This window comes from Ailuropoda melanoleuca, chromosome 16 (genome assembly GCF_002007445.2).
Source record: "Ailuropoda melanoleuca isolate Jingjing chromosome 16, ASM200744v2, whole genome shotgun sequence".
Taxonomy (NCBI): Eukaryota; Metazoa; Chordata; class Mammalia; order Carnivora; family Ursidae; genus Ailuropoda; species Ailuropoda melanoleuca.
In genome coordinates, this window is record NC_048233.1 from 40,110,300 (window position 1) to 40,132,804 (window position 22,505).

General features: G+C 56.0%; 1 protein-coding gene across 2 annotated transcripts in view; it reads left to right on the forward strand.

Annotated features, from left to right (window-relative positions):
• The window catches only part of ASIC1 (acid sensing ion channel subunit 1), a 35,566-nt gene that overhangs the window by 8,589 nt on the left and 4,472 nt on the right, over positions 1-22,505 (forward strand). Inside the window, exons 2-7 of one of the 2 annotated variants that reach the window (XM_002922385.4) lie at positions 569-946; positions 1,579-1,774; positions 17,985-18,135; positions 18,754-18,881; positions 21,567-21,717; positions 22,095-22,151. In XM_002922385.4, the coding sequence (XP_002922431.2) occupies positions 569-946; positions 1,579-1,774; positions 17,985-18,135; positions 18,754-18,881; positions 21,567-21,717; positions 22,095-22,151 (1,061 nt within the window). Of the gene's footprint in view, positions 1-568; positions 947-1,578; positions 1,775-14,511; positions 15,336-17,984; positions 18,136-18,753; positions 18,882-21,566; positions 21,718-22,094; positions 22,152-22,505 lie in introns of those variants that run through there. The other variant, XM_011228879.3, reaches the window with a different exon arrangement.

Genomic DNA, 22,505 nt, shown 5'->3' on the forward strand with positions numbered 1-22,505 from the left:
CCCACATAGACACAGCCTGCGCCGTTAGGAGAACTGGAGACGCCCGCAGGTGAGGACTCGGGCTGGGCCGCTCCCCACCTCCCTGGGGGGGTTTTAGCCCAGGTTTAGCTAACCTGGGCGGAAGCCCAGTCCTGGGGACACCCTTGGCCAGGAGCTCCTCACCCTGGGCTCTGTCCATCTGGGGGAGTTTTCATCTCCAGGATAGGGTGGACATTCCTGTCCCAGAGTGACCCCACATCTGGAGGGAACTCCTGTGCCTGTCTGTGGAAATACTGGGACTTCCCTCTCGCTTTTCGATGACTACATCTGGGGTCTCCCCTGGCCTGGGAAGCTTTCCTGGGAGAGCATTCTCTTGGCCTGAGCTGACCCCAGAGCCCTTGCATTTGGAGGAACCCTTTTCTAGGAGTGTGTCCCTTGGTCAGCCACCTCTGGGCTCACACACGAAGGAAGTCACCTGCCCCAGAGGCAGTGACCTCTGGTGATGGGGATTCTGAATGGACGCGTCTGCGGGGACCCCCATGTGTCCCCTTATCTGAGGGCAATAACAGACTCCCCCCCCCTTCCCCAGGATCCCCTTGGTCAGGATGGAACTGAAGGCCGAGGAGGAGGAGGTGGGTGGCGTCCAGCCGGTGAGCATCCAGGCCTTCGCCAGCAGCTCCACGCTGCACGGCCTGGCCCACATCTTCTCCTACGAACGGCTGTCTCTGAAGCGGGCGCTCTGGGCCCTGTGCTTCCTGGGCTCACTGGCTGTGCTGCTGTGCGTGTGCACGGAGCGAGTGCAGTACTACTTTCACTACCACCACGTCACCAAGCTCGATGAGGTGGCTGCCTCCCAGCTCACCTTCCCCGCCGTCACACTGTGCAATCTCAACGAGTTCCGCTTTAGCCAAGTCTCCAAGAATGACCTGTACCACGCTGGGGAGCTGCTGGCCCTGCTCAACAACAGGTGGGCGCCCCCCCCCCAGGGCTGCTAGCTGGGCCAGAGTTGCATGCATCCCAGCTCCCGGTTACCCCCATCAGGGTGCTTGCCTCTCGAAACCCACCGTAGACCCCGGACCACCCTGTCTCCCAGGCCCCCCCCAAACCTGCCACTCTCAGCAAAGGAATTGGGGTACTGCTGAGCAATGCAGTTAAGGGCACCCAGTCTCTGATTCCAGCATAGTTCCGAACAGCTCTGCCCCTACCCAGCCTGAGCTGTGAGACATCAGCAGCCCCTCTGGAGTGACCTTTGCCACCCTCGTGGCACTGTCTTGATCTTCTCACTGGAGGGATGGGGGCAGATCATCTTTAAAGAATGGAGACTGTAGTATACAAGACAGGTCTTGCCTTGATCTCTCTGCCCACCTCTCCCGTACTACGCATGCAGCTACTGCAGATCTTTTCAGACCCCATGGGCCGGTCCTCTGGACACATCCAGCTATCCTGTGCCTATGCCCAGGCCTGATCCCCGGGGCTGATGGCTGCCCTCCTCCCTGCCCCCCCTCCCCCGCCAAGGTTGGGTATGGGACACTGGAGGCCAAACGGAGGCAGGGACGGAAGGTCATGCTGATCCACTCGCCGCTCGCCCCTGGGCTCCAGGTATGAGATACCGGACACACAGATGGCAGATGAAAAGCAGCTGGAGATCCTGCAGGACAAGGCCAACTTCCGCAGCTTCAAGCCCAAGCCCTTCAACATGCGGGAGTTCTACGACCGTGCAGGGCATGACATTCGAGACATGCTGCTCTCCTGCCACTTCCGGGGGGAGGTCTGCAGCGCTGAAGACTTCAAGGTGGTGAGTGAGTCCCCTGGTGTGGGGCAGGAGTCAGTCCTGCCCCCAGAGGAGAAGGAGGAGGAGAGGATTGGGATCCGGCGGCCTCCCATCAAGCTTGCTACTCCGGGAGAGGAAGCTGTGTGTCTCTGGGGCTTGCTTCTGTCAGGAGGGGCTTTGGTTTAGTGCAGGGGTTCGTTTGCTCTGTGTGAGGGCCTCAGCATCAGCCTTGTGTCCACATGACAGGAAAGAGCTCGTTCAGGGCGCAGCACACAGAGGTGGACACACACACAGAGCCTGGCGTGACCCCCACCCCACCAGGCTTACCTTTTGGGCCAAAGGTGTCAGAGCTGGACCTGGTGGTGGGTAAGCTGCGGCCCTGTTACTTGGAATGAGGTCCAGGACCACCATCGCCTGAGATGGAAGGAAAGGCAGGATTTAGCCAGCCCACTTCCCAGGCCTATTGAATCAGAATTTGCATTATAACAGGTGATTGGAATTTAAGTTTGAGAAGCACGGTGAAACCTGGGAAAAGGGAAGCTTTCTCTTACATAGCTAGACAGGTAATTCTCTCTGTGCCACCCCCACACACACATGCATACTGTCTGATTGTGTCCCCCCCGCCGCCCCGGCCAGCAAGAGCGGGTCTGAGGAAGGAGAGATTATTTGGGGTACACAGTCATGGCCGAACTGGAGGCTCCCTTTGCTGCTGCTGCTGCTTCTTTTTTTTTCATCATCTCTTTGTTATTTATTTATTTATTTATTTTATTATTATTTTTTTAAAGATTTTATTTATTTATTCGGCAGAGATAGAGACAGCCAGCGAGAGAGCGAACACAAGCAGGAGGAGTGGGAGAGGAAGAAGGCAGGCTCATAGCGGAGGAGCCTGATGTGGGGCTCGATCCCATAACGCCAGGATCACGCCCTGAGCCGAAGGCAGACGCTTAATCGCTGTGCCACCCAGGCGCCCCTCTTTGTTTTTTAAAATGGAGATGCCCCAGAGGCACCTGAGTGGCTCAATCAGTTAAGCGCAGGTCATGATCCCAGGGTCTTGGGATGGAACCCCTCATCCTGTCTGGCTCCCTACTCTGCAAGGGGGCCTGCTTCTCCCTCTCCCTCTGCCTGCTGCTCCTCCTGCTTGTGCGTGCACAAGCTCCCTCTCTGTACCCAATAAATAAATAAAATCTTTTAAAAAATGGAGATGCCCCACAGACCCACACACCAGTCCCCACAGAGGGGGCTGCCTCAAAGCCAGCATCCGGGGGAGGGATAGGGGAATGGACTTGCATTTCACGTGCCAGATGGTCCTGGGCAAGTCATGCAGGTTCCCGAGAGGTTACAACCAGACAGAGGCTGGAAAGGGACCAGAGGACCTGAAGCCAGATGTGAAAAATAAAACCAGATGAGAGAATGATGCCTGTAACTCTTCAGAATGCTTTGTAGCTCTCCTCCAATCCCTGGGATAAATAGCCACATTATCTCTATTTTACAAACGCACAAACGGAGGCACAGACAGGTGGAATGAGTTGCCTGAGCTCAGGCAATTGGTTAGTGACAGGTTCAGGATTAGAACTCATGTCTTGTAAAGTTCCAACCTAGTGTGCTCTTTTTATTACTGTTGCTGCCCGTGGAGTCATTGTGTCCACTTCCAAGTCTGATCGTTGTTCTTTGAAAACCTAGTCTCCCCAGAACCCCCTTGCTATCCGTGCCTGCCCCTAATTCTCTGCTCTCAGAGATTCCCTTTTCTCCCTGCCCATTTTCTCCCCTACTTGCTTGCTACCTCCTAGCATTATGGGAGCATGACTGCGTTTGTTGGCGTAGAAATGTTGGAGCCATGGTAATGCTTGTTTTTTCTTGCTGAGGTTACACAAGAATTCCCCATCTCTTTTTTTTTTTAAAGATTTTATTTATTTATTCATTCGACAGGGATAGAGACAGCCAGCGAGAGAGGGAACACAAGCAGGGGGAGTGGGAGAGGAAGAAGCAGGCTCATAGTGGAGGAGCCTGATGTGGGGCTCGATCCCATAACGCCGGGATCACGCAGACGCTTAACTGCTGTGCCACCCAGGCGCCCCAAGAATTCCCCATCTCTTTAAGCCATGCTCTGCAGACCAGTTTCGTTGGGCTTTTGTCAGTCCTGCCACGCAAAGGTTACATGACCATACTCCTTGCTGAGCCAAGCTAACGGGGGACGTAGGGTGATGCATTAACCACTTCCCTCTTTTCCTTTCTCAGAACAGGAAAGTCCTGGATTCTCCAGAGCCTGAGACCAAAGGGTTCCCAGGCTCACCAACTATGTAGCCATGAGTAGTAGAAATTAGGTGAGCATGAAAGGCAGAGCTTTCCCCCTCTGCAGCGTACCCAATACACAGCAGAAGAGCGCAACACGAAAGAGAAAACCCATTAGCTTGGACGGTTTGTAGTGTTGGATGAAGGGCAGAATACCTGCTCACACTGAGAAGGTATAAAGTGGGGGTTCACTTAGTCCATAGAAAGTGTTTGGTTGGGGCTCCATTTGTCCCTCGTGTCCAGAAAGATTCCAAGTGGTGATGCTAGGACATGTTGGATTCATAAAAATGGAGATACTGAAATGTGACTGGTCCATGTTATCTGAGGGGACAATTCTAAGTAGTCAGATGGAGATATGACTGGTTCACAAAGTTCTGGAGCCACCTGAGTTTTTCCTCTTGCTTGAGGTGGGGGTGGTGGTGGGGATATGAGAGCTAGTAGCCTGCAGGCAAGCCCAGCACTAGCATTTCTGGGTTCTGGGTTGCCAGGGAAGACTAGGTTTTTGATGTTTCTGAGCCCATGTCAAAGACTTGACCCTGAATCTGGCTGCACCCAAAGCTCTCAGCCCCTCGTTCTAACCCCTCTCTCATTGACCTCCCTGCCCACCGTTTCCATGTCAGGAACTCTACCCCTTCTGCCCGTAGGGATATTCCTATACAGATGGGAGTTTGGTTGTGAGTCTATGTCTGACGTCTCCCTGGGGGAAAAGAAGGGCTCCGGCACCCTCCTCCAGCTCCCTGGTACCAGGGGGTGTAGACACCTTGCCTGGTGCCCCACCTTCTCTCTCCTCCTTTGGTCTAACATTTAGCTCCGCCTCTCCGTCCCTGCCGTTCTCTGCTAGGTCAAGAGGGGTGTATCTAGCCCCTGGACAGGTGTGGCACTGATGGAAAACATTGGCCTATTGGGTCAGAGCTTAGGAGAGACTGTCTTGGCGTCTTCTGCTGCTTTGAAACAGAGTTCTAACTGGCAGTCCAAGCCCTGGCTCAAAGTTTTTGCAAAATAGAAGGTGCGTGTGAAGTCCGCTGTGAGTTTCCAAGGGCCAAGCTCATCCAACTTGTGGGAACCCTGCTCATGGAGGACAGTTCAGGAGGCATAGGAAGGGGCATACCCTGGTCCCTCAGAGACCCCAGCTCCTCTGGCGGGGCTCTGCAGTGACGGGTGTTCCCCTCAGATGTGCTTCTGAATCCAGCTCAGCCACGGGGGGATGGACTGGTGGTCACAGAGTGTCTGACTGGGTCCATCCCCCAGCTGTAGCTGAGTCAGCTTGGGAGAGTGGGGATAAATATGGGGAACCAGGGCTAAATCTGGGAGAAACTGGTTTCAGACTGAAGACGCAGAGGGTAGACCTTCGTAGCTCTCTCCTGAGCCACCAAAAAAGCAACCAATGATCCCACTCTCGAGGACCCCTCTTCCCTGGCCACCTCTTGTCCTCTGAGGTGGGGTGTTTGGTTGCCAGGGCAACAGGGTCTGAGGCTCTGCTCTCCCACCCCGCGTCTAGGCCAGTCAGGCCCAGGCAGGGCAGGGGTTCCACGGCGGGGGGNTCCAGCTGCACGTTATCTGTCCCTGGCAGGGGGAGCGTCTGTGTGGCTGGAATGCTGAGCAGCACCGAGGGGAGGGGGCTGGCAGATGGCAGCCCAGTCAGCCCTCTGCCGTCCCCCTCCTCCAGCTGAGACCCAGAGCTTCTGCCTGGGGGCGAGAGAGCAGGCAATTCATTTCTGGACCCTGGAAGAGAAGGAAGGGGAGGGCAGAAAATGGAAATCTTGGGGGTGAGTGTGCAGTGGAGACAGTATTCTCTCTCAGGAGGGGGTGGAATTGGGGGACAAAGGATAGGGGACACGAATCCTTGAGGAGGCCCACAGGAGTCCCCCCAGGACCCTGGAGGGGAGGCAGGAATTCCCTGGAGGAGAGATGGAGTGAGAGGGGTGGGCACAGAAATCCCCCTAAGGCTCCGGAGGGGGACAGGACTCCTCAGGGAGCATCTCAGGGATGAGCTGCCCATAGAAGCAGTGGGTGTAGCTGGGTGATCCTGGGACCCGGAGAGGGGAGGGAGAGGCCGTCTTAAAGCAAGCTGAGCCAGGGATGACAGGTCCCAGAGAGAGCCGGCCCTAGCCTAGGGGTTCCCTCATCCCCTTCAATGACACCCCTCACACCTGCACACAGGAGCTTGCCTCACCCGCCTCCCACCCCATAGCAGTCAGACCAGGAGTCCCTGGGGAGGGCCCAGCCTCACTACCTGGGTCTGCAGGGCGTGGAGGGGCTGCTGAAGGAAAAGGCTGCCCAGACTGCTACAGAGAGGAGGGTCCTGGGCCACCCTGCCCAGGGGCAGAGGCCTGGGGGTCTTTGTGTGTGTTGGGGGGGGCGGGTGGAAAGGCTGTAAAGGGAGCATGACAGATTGCTGCGGGACAGGAGAGAAGCTGGAGTGGAGAGGTTAACTTTGGAGGAGGGAGTTCCTTCCAGCCTCTCCTTCCTTTCTCTCCCTCCCCTCAGAAGTGCCTGAGGTTGGAGGGAGGAGACTGGAGTGGAGCCAGTTGCAAGAACCCAGAGGACCCAGGTTGGGGTCTCTCTCCCTCCCTCTCTGTCCCTCTCTCTTACACATATACACACAAACGTGTTTCCTCTCTCACCCACTCTCCCTCTCCTTCCTTCCTCCCCTGCCGTTCTGGGCCCCACCCCTCTCCCAGACTGCAGTTAGCTAAGAGGCTACTCTCGAAGTTAATTGATCTCCCGGCTCCTGGCTAAAGTAATAGGGAATTGATGTAAGTAACTAAGTGCCTCTGGGGGCAGAGTCGGAAGCGCAGGGGTGGAGAGGAGGAGCGCTTCCAAGCCTTGGCCTTTCTCCTGCCCCAGCCTGCAGGAAACTCAAAGGTGGGGTCACCGCTGCACCTAGTGTGCATGCAAGCCGCAGGGGGGAGGCCTGCGAGAGGCGCCGCGTGTCTGCCGTGGGTGGTTGCTGCTGAGCGCGCTTCAGCTTTGTGGAAGGCAGTTTCGGTCCTGGAGGGGAAAGGACATGGGAGACCGGGGTTGGAAGTGCAAAGCTCCACTCGGTTCCTTCCTGCGACCGAGCACCTTCCAAGTGCCAGGCCCTGCGCTGGGCACCGGAGGATAGGGGCGCATAGACAGACCCCGTCCCTGCCCTCGGGGAGCACAGAGTGAAGTGCGGTTCCCAGGGAGGCTGGGAGCTGAGGGGGTGGGGACGGTAACAAAGGCAGCCTTAGGGAGCAAGGAGTGACGTGCCAGGAAGCAGAGGACCCTGGACACCTAGGTGGAGTCCTTCCAATCTCCCCAGCCCAGCTCAGCTATTCAGAAACTCCAGTTTATAGAACGTGGGAGTCTCCCCCGCACCGGCCTCCCCAGCAGAGGCGCCCCCCCACCCCCGTCCAGGAGGGGTCATTGGCTGCCAGCGCTGGAGGTTTGAGGGGGCGGCTCCAGGAGCTTATACCCTCGGCCAAGAACCTTCCAGTCAGGACGCCTGTGTGGGGATTCTGGGAGGCAAAACTGGGAAGCAGGCAGCAGGACTGAGAAGTGGTGCCTAGTTCTGGCGCAGGATGCGGCTGGGCACTGGGACCCCCTGGGTTCTATTTTAGGCATAGTTTCATCTGGCTCCGTTTCTCAGCTTCTAGGCACAACTTCCTGTGGGGAAAGGAGGCTCTAAGTAGATGGCTAAATTATTCTTTGCCAAGGGGCAGCCCCTCCTTCAGCCTCTGGGACTCTCGGGCTAAGCCCACGCTGGCCCCTACGTGGAACGGCTGTGCGGTACTGACGTTCCCCGCCACGTGGATCAGACATCCTCCTCGTGGAAACTGTAAAAGGAGCCCGAAGCCTCTCTGCACTCACCTAGAGGGGAAGTTCCCTTAAGAAACTGTAAGGGCAGAGACTCTGCCCCCCCCCCAAGGCTACTCCCGAGGGAGAGGGAGGGCCAGTGGTGGTTTTTCTGAGCTACTGTGAGTTCTTGGAAAGAAAGCCCTTTCCCACCCCTCTCATCCACAGCCCCTTGACGTGGCTGCAGTCAAGGCGGCCTGGGAGTTTGGGCCGTGTAGCTTAGTGCTGTGTGTCTCTAACTGATGCATCACATCATCCAGCCAGGCTAGGGACCTCCCTGGGGTGAGACTGCTGCAGTGGCCTTGACCATGGACAGCAGCCAACTCGGCCTTCCTGTGACACGCTCACTGCATGTGTGGCCCAAGTGTGCAAGCACCCATGTGCACCTCCGTGGGGGGTGTCTGGGAACGTGGATGTGGATTAGGGTGCGAAGTGGACGTGTGTGGATGTGCTTGGGGATGCACGCAGCTCACTTAGTGCGGTTGTGGGAGGGAGCCTGTGTGCAGGCAAACCTCTGGTCGCATGCAGAGCACATCCCAGCAAAATTAATCATCTCTTCCAGTCGAGCTTTGCAATTTACAAATTCCCTTTACTTTAGCTCGTGAGCCTCGTAATTCTGGGGGGCAGGCAGATATTAATATCTTCACTTGAGAGATGAGGAAACTGAGGCTCCAAGATGTTGGGTGACTTGCCCGAGGTCACATAGCCGGTGAATGCCAGAGTGGGACCTTGACTTCAGATCTTCGAAGTCCGGGTTCTTTGTGTGTGACTGTAGGAGCAGGTGTGTGAAGCAGGGGGAGGAGGGTGTCTGGCCCCGACTTGCCATGCTGTCTAAAGAAGCAGGAGGCAGGGCAGTAAAGCAAGGATGCAAAGGAGAGGGAACCCCAGACAAGGGTTGGCTACACCAAAGCCTTTTGACTCCTCTGCCTTTTCATTGCACCATTTGGCCAAATCCCAACCCTAGTAGATAGGCCCCACCACTGCCTTTCCTCAGGTGGCTCCAGGGCAGCCAAGCGCTCCCAGAGGAGGTCACACAAGAGGCCAGCTTGAAATTACCTTGTGCTCATGATCGACATCCTGAAATGGGCGTGCAGTGCCCCCTGGCAACTCCACTATATTTTCCAAGTCACCTTGCTCGTCCCAATGACTGCTGCAAACTTCTCCGCTCATCTCCAACAGCCACCCTTCCTGGCCCCCCTTGCACCCTCGGCAGATGACCTTGTCTCCTGCTTCACAGAGAAGATAGAAGCCTCAGCCAAACCTACACCCTTCCCGGAGGGGAACATCCCTCTCATCTAGGCTGAAATCTCAACCTGTTCTTTCCATCTGATATCCTACCGGTATAGGAATTTTACCCTAAAGATTTGGCCTCTCCCTCGCCTACAGTCAGTCTCTCCCTCTCCAGTGGAATCTACCTGTTGACACTGAAACATGCTAAGATTCCCCTGTCTTGAAATATATAACTACAATGACAGCTAATATTTATTGAGCACTAACTATGTATCAGGGTTGAGGTTAAGATAAAAACCAAAACCAAAGTTCTCTCAACTCCACGGCTCTCTCCAGCTCCCCCCGCCCTCTCTGCTTTCTTTCCCAGACAAATTCTGAAAAATGATGTGTGTATTCTACTGTCTTCATTTTCTCATCTCAGACTCACTCTTCAGTCCACTTCAGGCTGCCTTCTTCCCACCATCAGCACTCCACCAAAATGGTTAGGGCTAAGGCCGCCAGCGACCTCCGTGTGGCCAGATCACGCGAACATTTTTTATTCTTAATCTCTCAATAACACTCAAAATGGTTCACCATCTCCTCTTTTTTAAACTGTTCTGTCCTGGGGCTCCTGTGTGGCTCAGTCAGTTAAGCGTCCAACACCTGATTTAGGCTCAGGTCATGATCTCAGATCAACCCCTGCATCTGGCTCCGTGCTCAGCAGGGAGTCTGCTTGAGATTCTTTCCCTCTCCCTCTGCCCCACCCTCAACCCTACTCATCACACACACTCTCTCTCACAAAAAAGAAAAAAAAAGTGTAAAATATTCCCAACACCCCAGAAAGTTCCTTCGGGCCCCTTCCTAGTCAATACTACCGCGCCAGAGTTAACCATTATTCTGACTTCTGTCATACAGATGAGTTCCGCGTGTTCTTGAAGTTCCTGGAGTATATGTATCCTCATACAGTATGCACACTTTTGTGCCTGTTTTCTTTTGCTTATGATTTTGTCTGTGAGATTGTCTCATTTTGTGTGGTGGTAGTTGGCACTTTGCCAATGCTATGTAGTATCTCATTATATAAATGCACCAAACTGTATTTATCCATTCTAGTCTCGCTAGACATTTGGGTCGTTATTAGTTTTTTGGCTATTATAAGTGAAGCTACCATGAACATTCTTGTTTGTGTTTTCTGGTTGCCCTACTCATGCTTTGGGTATATAAGTAGGGGCCGTGCTTAAGTCAAAGGTTGAGATTCTGTTTGGCTTTGGTGAATATTGACAAATCAGGCTTGATCTCTTTTCCTTCCTTCCTTCCTTTCGATCCTCTATTCTTGGGCCATCTCGTCTTCACTCATGACTCCAGTCAGCATCTAGACCCTAGCAGGCCAGACCTGTGCTTCCGTCCAACTCTGTCCTCTCAGCCTCCGTGCTGGTGGCCAATCTCCCCCTTCACATCTGCACTTGGATGTCCCCGAGGCTCGAGAAAACCAGCATGTGCAAAGCCAAATTCACCGTCTTATCTCCCAAACTAGACCCTTCCTTGTGTTCCTAGCCTAGGGAGCCACCCCACCATTCAGCCACTTACGCAAACTAGCAAGCAGCCCTGACACTCCATCTCCCTCACCTCCCTTAACGGGATCTGCCATTGTTGCCTCCTAAACATCTCCACGCTATCACCCCATTCCAAGCCAGTCCACTCCCTGTCTCACCTACACCCTGCCACAGTTTCCTGACGGGTCTTCCAGCACCCCCTCTGGCTGTTCCAGAGTTGTCTCTTCAAAACGCTGCTCTGATCGCTTGCAACACTCCCGTGGCACGCCTCCTGTTGTCCTTGGACCAGAATCTTTGCTGTGGCCTTCAAGGCCCCGAGGGGTCTGGGTCCTGCCTGTTTCTCCAGGCTCTTCTTACCCTGCTGTGGCTCTCCAGCTGTATCCTTCTCGAGCTTTCCCCTCACCCCACCTGGGGTCTTCAGGGCCTTTGCATGGCTCTGCTCTCTGGAATATTCTTCCGCCACCCCACCTCATACAGACTTTTACCTAATTCCTTCTCCTTATTCTTTAGATCACAATTCAAGCATCACTTCCTCAGAGAAACCTGCTTTGATTCCCCAAGCCGGGTCAGATCCCTGTCACTCACTCCCATAGAGTAAGATTATCTTTTCATAGCACTTATCACGAGTTGCAATTAAATACTTACTTTTGCAATTTTTAGAAAATGGTGTCTGTCTCCCCCATTAGACAGCAAGCTTCACAAGGGCAGGACCCCGGTCCACTGTCTATTCTCCATGTGTCCTCAGCACATAGACACTCAGTAAATATTTGACGAGTAAACGAAAGAACCAAGGAGGGAGGGATTTGCAGGGGGAATGACCTAATTCTAGTCTCATGCCCACCACTTGCTCTCCACGAAACTTGAACAGGTCACCGTGCCTCAGTTTCCTCATTTGTCATATAAGGATGAGGTTACTCAAACCTGCTTATTTCGCTAGGTTGTGTAAGGATCCCATGAGGTATCTACTCAAAAGCATGAAACGTTCTACAGAAGTTGGAAGCAGCCTGGCGTGTTTAGAAGGAAATGCGGAGCAAGTCAGAAACCACTGAGTGGCCACATACAGTTTAAGAGCGGTACCGGGGAGGGCCTGACATGGGGAAGGGTTGCCTGCTTGGACAGAGGATTCAGAAGTGGGTGTTGTCCTGCATGGGTGTCTGCTCGGCCACTTCTCCTGGGGCCTCTGTGTGCTCAGGAGTCTGTGTGTGCTGCTGGAGACTTTCCTTAATTCCCATTACCGTGAAAACTTTGGGTTTGTCTACTGGAACAAGATGAGGCGGGAGAGGATGTTCGAGGAGGGAGGAAATGCAGTTGGGGTGTGTGTGTGTGTGTGTGTTTGTTGCCCCACAAGGGAGCTGTGTGTGGTGACGTGTAGGTGTGCCGTGTGGGTGTTTGTGTTGGTGTGGGGGAAGCCGTGTCCTGCCATCCTGGATTTGCTGTCCTCTGAAGCTGCTGTGTGTGAGCGTGTCCTTCTGTCTGGTGAAGCCCCGTGGGGGAAGTGTCCCCTGCCTTAGTTTCTTCCCTCTGGAGGGCTAAACTACTTCCCCTTGCAGGAAGTCTGAAGGAGGGGAACGGCGCCCTCTAGTGGGTGTGAAACACATGGGCAGCTGCAGCTCCCCCCCCCCCCCCCCCCCCCCCCCCAAGCCTAGGACTTACCTCTGAAGCACATCCTGAGGACAGAGCCCTCTGAGAGCTGAGGTCTGGGAGGGGGAAGCAAATGCCCACAGGACCAGAAACAGAAAAGGAACCCCTGAATTCATGCAGAAGTAGCCTGAGGACAACAGCTGGAGGTGTGGTGGGGGCTTCTCTCTCTCCTCATCTCTGCAGTGACCTCTCTGGTGGCCCTGGGTGTTCCTGGTCTTCCTTGGTTCTCGTTTCTTCACATGGTCCCTGAGTCTTGCTCCTTCATTCTCACTGTCTCTGTCCTCAAGGAGCTACTGGTTACTACTCATGCCTGAAGAGACTTGAACAAATTGGCCCCTTCATTCTGTTTCCTGGGTGGGTACTCTCTATGTCCTGTGCAGTCAGGGAAGTCTTCTTGGAGGAAGTAATGTGTGAGTAAGGTCTTGAAAAATGAAGAGAAATTCTCCAGATGGGAGTCCAGGGAAGGCATGGAGCTGTGGATGAGCCTAGCGGGTCTGCAGAATGGGAGATGGGCATGGTGGCCAGACGCTAGACTGCTATGGAGGGATGGGGAAGGGAGGCTGGAAGGTAAATTGCAAAGGCCTCACATAGCTTTTCCCGAGATGGGGGTGATTTTACCAAGTGGCACGAGGGAGTGAAGAAGGTCTCTGCGCCAGAGAACAGTCAGAATTACATAGAGAATTGTATAATGTGGGGAGAAACTGTGGGGGGGTAGGGAGTTAGGGAGACCAGTTGGAAGGCCAGTGTTTAGGCGAAAGAGGTGGAGGCCGGTCTGAGGGCAATGGTGAAAGGGCGGAGAGGGGCCAGATCTCAAAGGCTCCTCTTCTTTTGGGGCCTCTGTGCCCCTGGCAGCAAAGCTGAGGCCAGGTCCCACATCAGTCAGTTCTGCTGGAACTTGTCATCTTGCCTCCCATCCCTAACATACTCCAGGGTCCCTGCATGCAAATGGAGAAGGGAAGAGGTACAGGAGCAGGGAGGGAGGGGGAAAAAGGAGGGGGAGGGGGGACTGGGGCTGTGGGACGGTTAAGGAACGGCAAGGCCCAAGTAGACTCATCTGACCCCCACTGCTTTGTCCCTGGCCCTGCAGAGAAAGGGTTAACATGCTTCCCCTCCCTCCCTCCCTTCCGCTCCTCCCCTCAGGTCACCTTCTAGGCCCTGGAGACTTGACTGGTGGCTCAAGTTCCTTCATCAGTGGCCCTGAGTAACCAGAGCACACAGAGGGGCCAGGGACTTGGGGTCAGAGAATGGTAAACTGGGGGCAAGGGGAGTGTCAGAGACGGAGGGGCCAAAGCTGAGGGTTTTGGGGGGCACCCCAGGTTGGTCCTGACAGTCTCCACCTGACCTAGCAGATTGCTCTGATCTCACTTTCTTCCATCTACCAGAAAGAATTCCTCGCACTCCTCTCCTGGACCTTGAGGGGTGGGCAAGCTGGGAGGGGGGTGGTGATCTGACGGGAAGCTTTTCAGCTGCAAGAGTCGGGGTCCCTCCCCCCTGGTGCCGGGAACTGGCCATAAATGAGTCTGTGGTCAGTGAGAGACCTCTGCTAATGGAACCTGGGCTGCCCCCCAAGCCACAGAAGGGAAAAGTGGAGGAGGGGAGAGTGACCTGAGTGCAGCTCAGCACGGGGGGAGGGGAGGGAAAGTGGGGGTCAAGACAAAGATTGCAGGGGAATTAAGGGTTCAGGAAGTAACAGAGTGAAGTGGGGTCACGGCAGTGACTGAAAGGGAACTGGGGTCTTAGGAGTGTATTGGGAGAAGGTGGGGGTGTGGTCAATGAAATAACTGGGGGGATTATGAGCCAGGGGAAGTCAAGGAGGAATTAGAGGTCTGAGAGAGAGCCGAGGGAGTGCGGAGGCTCCAATGTCTCAGGGGAACGGCTGCACCAGGAGAGAATGGGGGCGAGGACCCAGAATTGGGGTAGGAAGACCCAGGGAGATGCTGAGGAGCAGCAGATGGGAGGGTGACAGGGAGCTTGAATGTCATGGGGGAGGGGCAGGGACTGTTGCTCCAGACTGTGGGAGCAGAGGAATCCGCTAGGTCCCATCTCACCTGGAGCCCCGAGGCTTTTCCAGGGTTTCCACTATCTTCCACCCTCTCTGTCCTGCTAGAGCTGGTGACCGGAAAGGGGCTCTGGCCCCCCTCCTGTCCATCTGCTTCCCTTTCCCACTGCCATCCATTATTCATCAGCCCAGACGCCCGCCCGCCCTCCCTGGCAGGACAGGCGGGGGCTCCTCTCCATGCCCCGCCCCATCTCAGCCACACTGCCACCGAGGCCGGCCAGGAGGAGCCGCCGGCTGCCCGCGCTGCGGAGACCTGGCGGCCGGGCTGGGTAGCTGGCCCCGCCAGATCCTGCCCGAGATCACATCTGCTTCTCCCTTCTCCTGCCAATCCCCCGGTGCCAGGAAGCCCTGGAAGAAGATGCCCATCCAGATCTTCTGCTCTGTGTCCTTCTCCTCTGGAGAGGAGGCCCCAGGGCCCTTGGGAGATGTTTGGGGTCCCCAGCAGCGGCGGCGGCAGCGGGACAACTCAGAATCAGAAGAGGAGGAGGAAGAGAAGGAAAAGGAGGCAGTGAGGAAGGCGGCTAGAGAGGGGGATTCACCCGTGGATTTGGTGGCCTTTGCCAACAGCTGCACCCTGCACGGCGCCAGCCACATCTTCGTGGAGGGGGGTCCGGGGCCAAGGCAGGCCCTGTGGGCAGTGGCCTTTGTCCTGGCACTGGGCACCTTCTTGTGCCAGGTGGGGGACCGCGTCGCCTATTACCTCAGCTACCCGCACGTGACTCTGCTGGACGAGGTGGCCACCACGGAGCTGGCCTTCCCGGCCGTCACCCTCTGCAACACTAATGCCGTGCGCCTGTCCCAGCTCAGCTACCCCGACTTGCTCTACCTGGCCCCCATGCTGGGGCTAGACGAAAGTGATGACCCTGGGGTGCCCCTTGCCCCCCCGGGGCCCGAGGCCTTCTCTGGGGAGCCCTTTAATCTGCTCCGCTTCTACAATCGCTCCTGCCACCGGCTGGAGGACATGCTGCTCTATTGCTCCTACTGTGGGGGGCCCTGTGGCCCTCATAACTTCTCAGTGGTGAGTGGGGGCCCACGCCTGGTGCAGCACCCCAAGAGTGTCTGCCATGGCTCACCCTGAGTGTCGCCTCCTGGGGCTGGGGCTGGCGGCCATCCTGGTCCTCTCCCACCTCATCTGGAAACCCCCCCCCTTCCTGACAGGCCTCAGGGAGGCCTGGCCACTGTGCTCGCCCTGGGAGCCCCAGGGTCTGAGGCTAGGCTGCTGTTTTCAGGTCTGTACCAGTACTGCTCTTCCTGTTAGAATCTGGAAATATATCTGTGCTGGTTGGTAATTAGTTGCTGCCCCAAGGCCCCTGGTGTCTCCCTGAATATTCTCCAGCATCTCCAGCCCTTCCCCAGACCTCCCTATGATCCAGCAGGGCCTAGGACCTTCCTCTGTCTTTGAGGTCAACCTTTGATCTGATGGTGGGTACCCATAGCTGGCCTTAACAATTTTGACTATGACCCCTGGACTGGAGCTGGGGCAGGTGTCACTTGGTCTCTGGAGGTGCAGGAGAAAGGTGTGGGAGGGAGGTGAAGGGGTGAGGACAGTCCCCGACTCCACCCTGCCACGCCCCTTCTCAGTAGTGACCACAGCGGGGACTTCAGTGCATCCTCACTTGTTCTCTCAGTGCTCCTCCTACAGTGTCTGTCTGTCTGTGTGTGTGTGTCCGTGTGTCTGTCTGTCTGTCTATCTGAGGGAGAACAGTAGTCCTCCTCTAAATCTTCCCCTCCCCCCAGCTCTAAGTGATCAGGGATCCTCTTGCCTGGGGAAGCCCTCAATGGGGAGTCAGCCTCCTGCTTGCCCTCCCACTCTGGAGTCTAGGGCCGTCCTTGCTAAGGGACCAAGTGACACCTCACCCCTCCCCAGTTCAGCCTCCAGTTCTGTCTGGCCTGACTCCTCTTCTGCCCCCCTCCAGGTGCCAGATGCCAGGCCTTCCCTTCCCACACACCTATCCCCCAGTCCCCCTCCTCCCTGGCGCAGGAGCAGGTGGGTGACATCATATAAGCGTGTCGTGGACCAATTGCAGACAGGAATCTGGAGGTTTTGGCCACTGGGCCTCAGGCAGGCCAGGAAATATAGGAACATGGGATAACGGAGGAGTCAACCGGGCCTCCTCCAGATATAAGGGTAGAGCAGACACTTCTCACACAGAACCACCAGGTGGCAGCAGCAGTCCACAGGTCCCCAGCACAGCGCTTAGCCCAAGCAAGGCTGGCGTTCTCAGCTACCTGGAGTCCCTCACGTTCCCAGATGGAGGGTGAGCACGGGTGTGCGTCTGGAGCCTGTGACCGAATGCCATAAAACCTCGTAGCGGGCTGGGGGATTAGGAGTCGTTGGAGTTCTCTTTCTGCCTCATCTGTGGGCTTTGCCCTTTCTTTTCTGGGTGGGGGAGGAGGCTGTTCTAGGAAGTGGGAAGGGGACTAGTAACCCCCACACCCATGACTGCTCTGGTCTGGCCGGACACGGTCTCTCTCTTTCTCTGCGCCATGTCTGTACTTACCTTCTGACTCACTTTGTGGACTGTCACCATCACAGTAGGAAAAGCACACTCACCCTGTTCGTGGGAACCTGGAAACATTCCGAGAAACCGTGGGGAGAGGGCCATAAAGTATTGGTTCACTCTTGTCTCTGAGGCTGTGTCATCAGAGCTGTGATAAGGGCTGCTCGGAGGCATGGGGTGGGAAGACTGCCCCCAGGGCTGAGCGCTCTGCTGAGGCCCTCTTAGTTCTCTGCAGAAGCACATGTCATGCCCTGGATGCTTAGTATCAAATCCTGGGTGAGGAGGGGCTGGGGCTTGGGTGAGCATGGCCCTTGGGAGGGCAGCTGGATCTGCTTTCAGGTTCTGGTGATGACGGGACAATGATGGACACAAGGGGAAATGGCTGGAGAAAACGAAAAAGCTTAGCTTGGCTTGGAGGAAGGACGTTGGGGAGAGCAGGATTTCAGATGCCCGGGGCAAAATCCGGGAGAAGAGAAGATCTATCTCAGAAGGCCCCGTGAGCTTGGGCCTGAAGAGAGGGTCCTAAGGAGGAACTGGGAGTATGGCAGTGACAGGATCCTGGCAACAAGCTGTATATGTCAGGGTCCCAGCAGGACAAAGACGGCCACTCAGATAGTTTAATTGAAAAGACTTGAACAAAGGGACTGTTTATAGAGCCGTGGGCAGAGTGAAGGAAACTCTGCCTGAAGGGGCCCGAAGCACCTAGTGATAGTGGGAAATTGTCACATACAGGCTAAAGGGGCACAGGGAAGCAGCAGTCCTTTGCAGGGAGACCTCCTGGCAGGATGTATGGTCTCAGAGGGTCGAAACCACTGCCAGAGCATTCTCGGAGGGGTGAGCGGTGGGGAAGGGTGAATACCCTGAGCTTTCCCTCCTTCTGCCCTCTGATCCCTCACTGTTGGCTCCCATTGACCAGACCCAGCCCAAAGCCTGTCCAAGTGGCAGAGGAGCACGGGCAGCGCACTCCACTGGGATCAGCTTTCCCAGGCCTACATCAGGGCAAAGGGCAGAGAATGAGCAGGAAGGAGGGCAAATGGAGAATAGGCTGCACAGAAGGGACAGTTCTTGAAGTGTGTTGCAATCCCAGCAGCGGAGGGGTTTGGGGCAGCCCTTGGTAGGTAGGGGTGCTGGCAGGACTCTCAGGCTCTCTGCTCTGCCCTCACCAGGTCTTCACACGGTATGGCAAGTGCTATACATTCAACTCCGGCCGAGATGGGCGTCCACGGCTGAAGACCATGAAGGGTGGGACTGGCAATGGGCTGGAGATCATGCTGGACATCCAGCAGGACGAGTACCTGCCTGTATGGGGAGAGACTGGTATGTCACTTCTTTCAGGGGCCCTTCCCACGGCCCTAGCCTTCGGCCTCCACCAGGGAACTCCTGAGATCCACTGTGGGACCTGAGACAGGACCTGGGCTCTCCTCCCTTCCTCCCAGCATCTTGCCATCTCCATCTCCGACTCTACCTGACTGCCACCCTCACAGTTCTCTGGCTCCCCCTTCCTGGCTCAGTTACTCTCCAAGGTAACCAGCCATCCCTTTCCATCAGTGGCCGCCACTCACTCTATAAATAACTCCCTCTCTTCTTGGGCTGTCTGCTGTCAGCCTGGTCTCAGGGGACCTTGGGGCTGAGAGCGCTAGGGAGAAAGGAGACAAGGAGGGGGAGAAATAGAGAGTGTCTGGGAAAGAATTTGAAACACCAAGATGCATAGCCGAAGCCAGGTAAGAAAAGTACATAGGATGCAAGTTTCATTAGGGCAGCTAGCGAACCCGAAAGGAGGCTGGGGATGAGCTAGGGCCCCCATAGACTAACCCCTCCCCCAGTGTCCCAGCGTGCACTGTGCTTATCCCTAGGAGAGGTAGCATGGCCCCAGCTCTGAAGGAGGTTAGGGAGTCAGAAGCCCTTCCAATACACCCCTGCCCCTCATTCCCATAGATGAGACGTCCTTCGAAGCGGGCATCAAAGTGCAGATCCACAGTCAGGATGAACCTCCCTTCATCGACCAGCTGGGCTTTGGTGTGGCCCCAGGGTTCCAGACCTTTGTGTCCTGCCAGGAGCAGCGGGTGAGAGGGCCACGGGAGGCTGGTCCCAGGGNCGCTTAGCCCAAGCAAGGCTGGCGTTCTCAGCTACCTGGAGTCCCTCACGTTCCCAGATGGAGGGTGAGCACGGGTGTGCGTCTGGAGCCTGTGACCGAATGCCATAAAACCTCGTAGCGGGCTGGGGGATTAGGAGTCGTTGGAGTTCTCTTTCTGCCTCATCTGTGGGCTTTGCCCTTTCTTTTCTGGGTGGGGGAGGAGGCTGTTCTAGGAAGTGGGAAGGGGACTAGTAACCCCCACACCCATGACTGCTCTGGTCTGGCCGGACACGGTCTCTCTCTTTCTCTGCGCCATGTCTGTACTTACCTTCTGACTCACTTTGTGGACTGTCACCATCACAGTAGGAAAAGCACACTCACCCTGTTCGTGGGAACCTGGAAACATTCCGAGAAACCGTGGGGAGAGGGCCATAAAGTATTGGTTCACTCTTGTCTCTGAGGCTGTGTCATCAGAGCTGTGATAAGGGCTGCTCGGAGGCATGGGGTGGGAAGACTGCCCCCAGGGCTGAGCGCTCTGCTGAGGCCCTCTTAGTTCTCTGCAGAAGCACATGTCATGCCCTGGATGCTTAGTATCAAATCCTGGGTGAGGAGGGGCTGGGGCTTGGGTGAGCATGGCCCTTGGGAGGGCAGCTGGATCTGCTTTCAGGTTCTGGTGATGACGGGACAATGATGGACACAAGGGGAAATGGCTGGAGAAAACGAAAAAGCTTAGCTTGGCTTGGAGGAAGGACGTTGGGGAGAGCAGGATTTCAGATGCCCGGGGCAAAATCCGGGAGAAGAGAAGATCTATCTCAGAAGGCCCCGTGAGCTTGGGCCTGAAGAGAGGGTCCTAAGGAGGAACCGGGAGTATGGCAGTGACAGGATCCTGGCAACAAGCTGTATATGTCAGGGTCCCAGCAGGACAAAGATGGCCACTCAGATAGTTTAATTGAAAAGACTTGAACAAAGGGACTGTTTATAGAGCCGTGGGCAGAGTGAAGGAAACTCTGCCTGAAGGGGCCCGAAGCACCTAGTGATAGTGGGAAATTGTCACATACAGGCTAAAGGGGCACAGGGAAGCAGCAGTCCTTTGCAGGGAGACCTCCTGGCAGGATGTATGGTCTCAGAGGGTCGAAACCACTGCCAGAGCATTCTCGGAGGGGTGAGCGGTGGGGAAGGGTGAATACCCTGAGCTTTCCCTCCTTCTGCCCTCTGATCCCTCACTGTTGGCTCCCATTGACCAGACCCAGCCCAAAGCCTGTCCAAGTGGCAGAGGAGCACGGGCAGCGCACTCCACTGGGATCAGCTTTCCCGGGCCTACATCAGGGCAAAGGGCAGAGAATGAGCAGGAAGGAGGGCAAATGGAGAATAGGCTGCACAGAAGGGACAGTTCTTGAAGTGTGTTGCAATCCCAGCAGCGGAGGGGTTTGGGGCAGCCCTTGGTAGGTAGGGGTGCTGGCAGGACTCTCAGGCTCTCTGCTCTGCCCTCACCAGGTCTTCACACGGTATGGCAAGTGCTATACATTCAACTCCGGCCGAGATGGGCGTCCACGGCTGAAGACCATGAAGGGTGGGACTGGCAATGGGCTGGAGATCATGCTGGACATCCAGCAGGACGAGTACCTGCCTGTATGGGGAGAGACTGGTATGTCACTTCTTTCAGGGGCCCTTCCCACGGCCCTAGCCTTCGGCCTCCACCAGGGAACTCCTGAGATCCACTGTGGGACCTGAGACAGGACCTGGGCTCTCCTCCCTTCCTCCCAGCATCTTGCCATCTCCATCTCCGACTCTACCTGACTGCCACCCTCACAGTTCTCTGGCTCCCCCTTCCTGGCTCAGTTACTCTCCAAGGTAACCAGCCATCCCTTTCCATCAGTGGCCGCCACTCACTCTATAAATAACTCCCTCTCTTCTTGGGCTGTCTGCTGTCAGCCTGGTCTCAGGGGACCTTGGGGCTGAGAGCGCTAGGGAGAAAGGAGACAAGGAGGGGGAGAAATAGAGAGTGTCTGGGAAAGAATTTGAAACACCAAGATGCATAGCCGAAGCCAGGTAAGAAAAGTACATAGGATGCAAGTTTCATTAGGGCAGCTAGCGAACCCGAAAGGAGGCTGGGGATGAGCTAGGGCCCCCATAGACTAACCCCTCCCCCAGTGTCCCAGCGTGCACTGTGCTTATCCCTAGGAGAGGTAGCATGGCCCCAGCTCTGAAGGAGGTTAGGGAGTCAGAAGCCCTTCCAATACACCCCTGCCCCTCATTCCCATAGATGAGACGTCCTTCGAAGCGGGCATCAAAGTGCAGATCCACAGTCAGGATGAACCTCCCTTCATCGACCAGCTGGGCTTTGGTGTGGCCCCAGGGTTCCAGACCTTTGTGTCCTGCCAGGAGCAGCGGGTGAGAGGGCCACGGGAGGCTGGTCCCAGGGTGGGGCGTTGAGGGGGTGAGATGGAGTGGTGAGTAATCAACACAGGAGGGACGGGTGAGCTAGGGCCTGGGTACCGATCTAACGAGTGAGCAGCATGAACGAACAGGAATGCTCTGTAAACTCTGAGACCCTCAGAGTCTGTGGAGGGACAGGGAGCAGGACTTCCGAGTTCTGTGTCTTGTCAGAGAAGTCCATCAAGGTGACTCGGGGAGAAGTCCCCACACCCCCCCAGCTCCCCGGCTCTCCCAGCAGCTCATCTACCTGCCCCCGCCCTGGGGCACCTGCAAAGCTGTTACCATGGACTCGGATTTCTTCGACTCCTACAGCATTACTGCCTGCCGCATTGACTGTGAGACACGCTACCTGGTGGAGAACTGTAACTGTCGCATGGTGCACATGCCAGGTCAGGCCCCAAAGCTCCAGACACGATCTGGGGGCCCCTCAGCCTGCATGGCCCCTCACCAGTTCCCCACGCATATCAGCCTCTTGCCAACATGGAAGCAAGATTCATTGGCTTCTCCCCACCCCAGTTCTAGCCCCATTCCATACTCCTATGGTCTTGTCTCTCTCACCTCAATTCCTGCCCGTCCCCACAGAAATGTGCAGGAAGGGGTCTAGGAGGGATGGACTGTGCGGTGGGTCACCTTCAGGACACACTGGGGGCTGGCTAGTCTGCCCTCCCGCCCACTCCCATCTTCCAGTTTCTAGGCTCTTGGTAGCACCATCATCACAAGACCCTTTAATCTCCGTCCTGCACCACTGTCTTTTCTCCTCGGTTAGGGGACGCCCCGTACTGCACTCCAGAACAGTACAAGGAGTGTGCGGACCCTGCTTTAGGTGAGCACCCTGTCTCGGGGCAGTCTGGGGGAAGGAAGGAGCCCCGTGCACTGGGGTTTCAGACCAAGTTCCCAGAAGCTTCAAATAACTCCTGGATCAGGCTTCGCTCAAACTCTCTTGTGTCTGACGTTAGCAAGGCTGGGAATAGCATCTTTAAAGGCCCCGCTGAAAAATGAGCAGGAGTACCTGGGGGGGGGGGCTCACCCTCTCTCATCAGCATCTCAGCTGGTTGACCCCCGAGGGCCCTAACTAAGGCAATGAGATACAGGATTAAGAAATACCCGTGGGGAGCTGGGTGAGGACCAGCACAGGGTGGGCACAGGGCAGGCACAGGGCTGAGGTAAAGGACAGGTC